This window comes from Gymnoscopelus microlampas (genome assembly GCF_963454915.1).
Source record: "Gymnoscopelus microlampas genome assembly, chromosome: 16".
Classification (NCBI taxonomy): Eukaryota; Metazoa; Chordata; class Actinopteri; order Myctophiformes; family Myctophidae; genus Gymnoscopelus; species Gymnoscopelus microlampas.
Window position 1 is genome coordinate 37,998,963 of NC_139953.1, and position 5,000 is coordinate 38,003,962.

The window sequence follows — 5,000 nt, forward strand, 5'->3', positions numbered from 1 at the left end:
GTTTACCCTATTATTTCCTATCAAAATGGCTGCTGTGAAAAGGGTCCATTAGTGACAATTGAACAGGCGGCAGCAAAGAAAAACAGGAAGAATAGAGAGATGACACACCAGACAGCGTGACTCGTGACTTTTTTCTGTCCCTTTAATTTAGCTAGCTTCTATGGGTTTGCTTATCTATCTATCGATTCTGCTGTGGTGAAAACTCATTATAAATCGCTCTGGATGAGAGCGACAGCTAAATGGCTAAAAAGTAAAATGTCAGCACCGATTGCCTTGATTATGGTGTAGTGGTGGTCCCAATCTCATTTTATATACCGGCGATCAATAGGTAAAAACTCCACACACACGCACACACACACACACACACACACACACACACACTGGAGGGATCTGACTCAGGGACTGTCAACAGTCCTATAGTCCCTATACTCATTCATATTTATTAGGTGGGCCAGAATGTACTGTGTGTGTGTGTGTGTGTGTGTGTGTGTGTGTGTGTGTGTGTGTGTGTGTGTGTGTGTGTGTGTGTGTGTGTGTGTGTGTGTGTGTGTGTGTGTGTGTGTGCGTGCGTGCGTGCGTGCGTGCGTGCGTGCGTGCGTGCGCGAGTGCACATGTGTGGGTGTCCACAACAACAGGGAGCCATCCATCACTGTCTATCGTCTCATTATATAGTCATATATTCATATTTAAATGTATGAGTTATTGATCGAGGTAAACAACCAGCCGTACAACTCTGTACAACTATAAACTCCTGCCTGAATGTGGTATACATACCCATAAAGTAGAATGTATGTAGGTTGGCAGGGTGGTTTATAATTGACACTATATACAGTACGTAGATAATTGCTTTAGTCTCTCTTATAGCTCAACCAGTTAAGTTGCTATCCTTTTTTTACCATTATGTCCTGACTACACTGTCTTGTCCACAATAAACATCTTGCAAACATTTAAGAACTTAGTCCGTTTCTGGTGCGGATGAAAGGTCCCTTAGTGAAGCAACTAACCCTATACACTATGCTGTATATACCAGAGGTCATGTTAGGATTTAAAACTGTCAGCCATAATGTCCGGAATGATTACAGTTTGCTGTGTGTGTGTGTGTGTGTGTGTGTGTGTGTGTGTGTGTGTGTGTGTGTGTGTGTGTGTGTGTGTGTGTGTGTGTGTGTGTGTGTGTGTGTGTGTGTGTGTGTGTGTGTGCGTGTGTGCGTGCGTGCGTGCGTGCGTGCGCGCGTGCGCGCGCGTGCGAGCGCACGCATGCGAGCGAGCGAGTGAGAGTGTGTGTGTGTGTGAGAGAGAGAGAGAGAGAGAGAGAGAGAGATAGAGAGCACCTGAGGAGCAGGGAATTTTAAATGTATCTGATTTGTGGTGATAATAATAATAAATTGCTGTCGTAGGGAATTATATGTACTGGCCTTAGAATGGCCTTCTAAAAGAAACGGTCAAAACCAGCAATTACTAACCTATACTGTACCTGTGGTGTATATATGTACCAACCAGGCCTGTTCTGCTAAAACACAATAGGACAGTAGTTGCTCACCGGACAGCTTTGTGGTGATACATTTTCTTGTATAATAAAAAATAAGCTAAGTTCTTTAGTGTATTATGTTAGTGATTGTGTGTTCTGTTAGACATTGGAGTACACTGGAGAGATGAAAGAGTTGGACTCAGACCCAGTGGTGGAAAAAGCACTCAAATGTTTTACTTAAGTAAAGTATCAATACTGCAATGTAGAAGTAATCTGTTACAAGTAAAAGTCCGGAATCAAAAATGTACTTGAATAAAAGTACAAAAGTATTGGTATCAAAATGTACTTAAAGTACCAAAAGTTAAAGTACTAAAATGTTTGAAAATAGCAGATCTACAAGCTCACAACGCGTCGCGATGCGACGCGTTGTGAGTTTGTAGATCGGCTATTTTCAGTAACAGGAGTAGAAGTAACAGTATAGACAATTGGAAATACTCTGGTAAAGTAAAAGTACCTCTAAATTGTACTTAAGTACAGTACTTGAGTAAATGTACTTAGTTACTTTACACCACTGTTCAGACCCATGTGACATTGTGACTAGACCTGTGCATGAACATCAACTGACTGGCCGAGAGACACCAAGTTAGAGTTCCCGTTCTGTTTAATTTAATTTAGAATAAAGACCTGACGTTAGCCAGCAGCTCCTGAACAATTTGAAAATGACACGTGTTGAATTACAGCGGTAATCATGAGAGCTTCACCCCAAGCTCGGTGCAGCCAGTGTCATTATGCTAATAGATATTATGCAGTCATTGTACTTTATATTAATTTACACTTAAACCCTCTACACTTACAGTAGTAAACTGGACCTGCGTTGGCTTTGTGCTTGGACCGCTTTGCACCAAATCTCTTTGCCAAAAATAGCCTATCTACGAGCACACAACCGCTGTGAGCGTGTAGATCTGCTATTTTTGGCTAATGTTACCCCCTCAAATATGGATGCTAGGGTTCAAGTGGTTAATGTGGTGGCAGAAGTACCCAGATATTTTACTTCAGTAAAAGTAGCAAGACAAAAAATGTTACTTGTGTAAAAGTAAAAAACTGTCGACATATACTTAAAGTACCAAAAGTAAAAGTACAAAAGTTTTTGAAAATAGCAGATCTGCAAGCTCATAACACGTCGCGATCCGACGCGTTGTGAGCTTTTAGATCGTCTATTTTCAAATAGCCTAGGTATAAAATAAGGCTAAAGTGGTAACTAAAGTTTTCAAATAATTGTAGTGGAATAAAAGTACAATATTTGCCTCTGAGATGGAGTGGAGTAGAAGTAAAAGTATTGAGAATTGGAAATACTCCAGTAAAGTTGAAATGCCTCAAAATTGTACTTAAGTAAATGTACTTGGTTACTTTCAACCATTGATGTGATGACGGTAGAGACATTCAGCCCTCAGCATGTCACCTTGTCCTTGTCAGGAATTCTGCCCCATAATCCAGCCTCCTGTCACATCCATCCGTCACCTGTCTGTGTGTTTGCCCTGGATTTATTAGTACACACACACTTACACTACATACAGTACATGCATATGTAGATTGTGTACATACATACATACATACATACATACATACATACATACATACATACATACATACATACATACATACATACATACATACATACATACATACATACATACATACATACATACATACAACTGCATATGTAAGTAAGTACATATATACATACACTCTCATGCTCTCAGAGCTACAGACCCGTAACTCCTCAATGGCCCCTGGGGGTCCCTGGACCCTACTTTGAGAACCACTGTCATTTTTCTTTTTTGCTGATACAGGATACATCATATATATATATATACAGTACACCTTAGGTTTTTATACATAAATGACACACTGACAATGACAACACAGGGTAATATAACTGTAGGTGGGTGTATGGCAGTACACATTTAAACTGATATTGCATATGAGAATAAGTCTTAACGAGAGGCTGTCTGTCTCTAACGAGAACATAATGTCCTAGCACTGCTTATTACTTTGCCGTTTGCATCTGCACTTGGTGCTCCTTTTAGAGAGAGATAATAATAATAGTTTGTGTGTCTGCTTCGGCGTGGACAGCGAGACCTGTTTCCAGGTAGTGTACTGTAGAATGTATTATAGTTTAGCATTAGAGTGTGTTATACATGTTGAATTGTATCATTCAATAACACTTCATTATTTTGTAAAGATGTCTTGTGCCTTGTTCTGGACGTAATGTAACACAGCTGAGTGTATCTTTAACAACTGCAGTTGTCAGCTATAATGTACAGTATCACTGAGAGAGAGAGAGAGAGAGAGAGAGGGAAAGGGAGAAAAGGGAAAGTAAAACTCACCGTACTGTAAATGCACTGTTTGCATGACTGAAGTTGGATGACTAGAACTTAATGTAGTGGACGTAATACCTCTGGAATGGAATCCACCTCAACACACACACACACACACACACACACACACACACACACACACACACACACACACACACACACACACACACACACACACACACACACACACACACACACACACACACACACACACACACACACACACACACACACACAGACATTACCTGAACGGCAGATCACATTTATTGCATTACATTCCAGTCATTTTCACACCAGAATGCTCTCTCTCGCCCCCTCTCTCCCGCTCTCTTATTCTCTCGCTTACCTTTATTGCCCTTTATCTTTTCTTCCCTCTGATCCCCCTCTCTTGTTCATTGTCTCCGCCAGGCCAAAGCTTCGGCCGAGACTGTCATCAACGTGAAGCTGTGCACACACACTCCCTGGATGAACCTCTGCCCACAATTTTTCACATCGGCCTTTTATAGCGCCACCATGAGGCTTTTTTGCCTTACACATTTTTTTATATTACTCCTACAGATTTTGTCCAAACATCACACAAATCGGTACACATTACCTCTGTAGTCATGTGATCAACACGGATCTGTTCTATTTTTCATATTCCATCAACATTGCTGGCCCAGATTAACCTACCTGACCTGGCGGAGACAGTACTTTTCCTAGTCTCTCTCTCTGTTTCTTGCTCTGATTGCTGTGTCTATCGTTCTCTTCCTCTTTGTTCTTCTCTTCGGTTTGGATTCTTTGTTTCTTAAACTGTCTATGGTGCTCACATCATGAGACACACACTCACACACACACACACACACACACACACACACACACACACACACACACACACACACACACACACACACACACACACACACACCATGCACACACAGAGTATAACATCGTCATACTCCCACAAACATATTCCCGCAGCATCTTTTAATCCTTTGTGCGTGTGTGTTACTCTCCAGGACCCTAAGTGTGTGGTGAGTCCAGTGATTGACATCATCAACATGGACACGTTTGCCTACGTGGCTGCCTCCTCTGACCTGCGTGGAGGTAAGGACCCCCCCCCCCTGTCCTTGTACCTCTCAGTCAGCCCCTGATGTGCTTTCTCTCTTTCTCTGCCC

The 5,000-nt window shown here is 41.7% G+C and overlaps 1 protein-coding gene across 1 annotated transcript in view; it reads left to right on the forward strand.

Moving 5' to 3' along the window:
- Positions 1–5,000, forward strand: part of galnt14 (UDP-N-acetyl-alpha-D-galactosamine:polypeptide N-acetylgalactosaminyltransferase 14 (GalNAc-T14)) — a 166,739-nt gene that overhangs the window by 114,502 nt on the left and 47,237 nt on the right. The window contains exon 7 of the mRNA XM_084083203.1: positions 4,842–4,929. Coding sequence (XP_083939329.1) covers positions 4,842–4,929 — 88 coding nt within the window. The remainder of the gene's footprint in view (positions 1–4,841; positions 4,930–5,000) is intronic.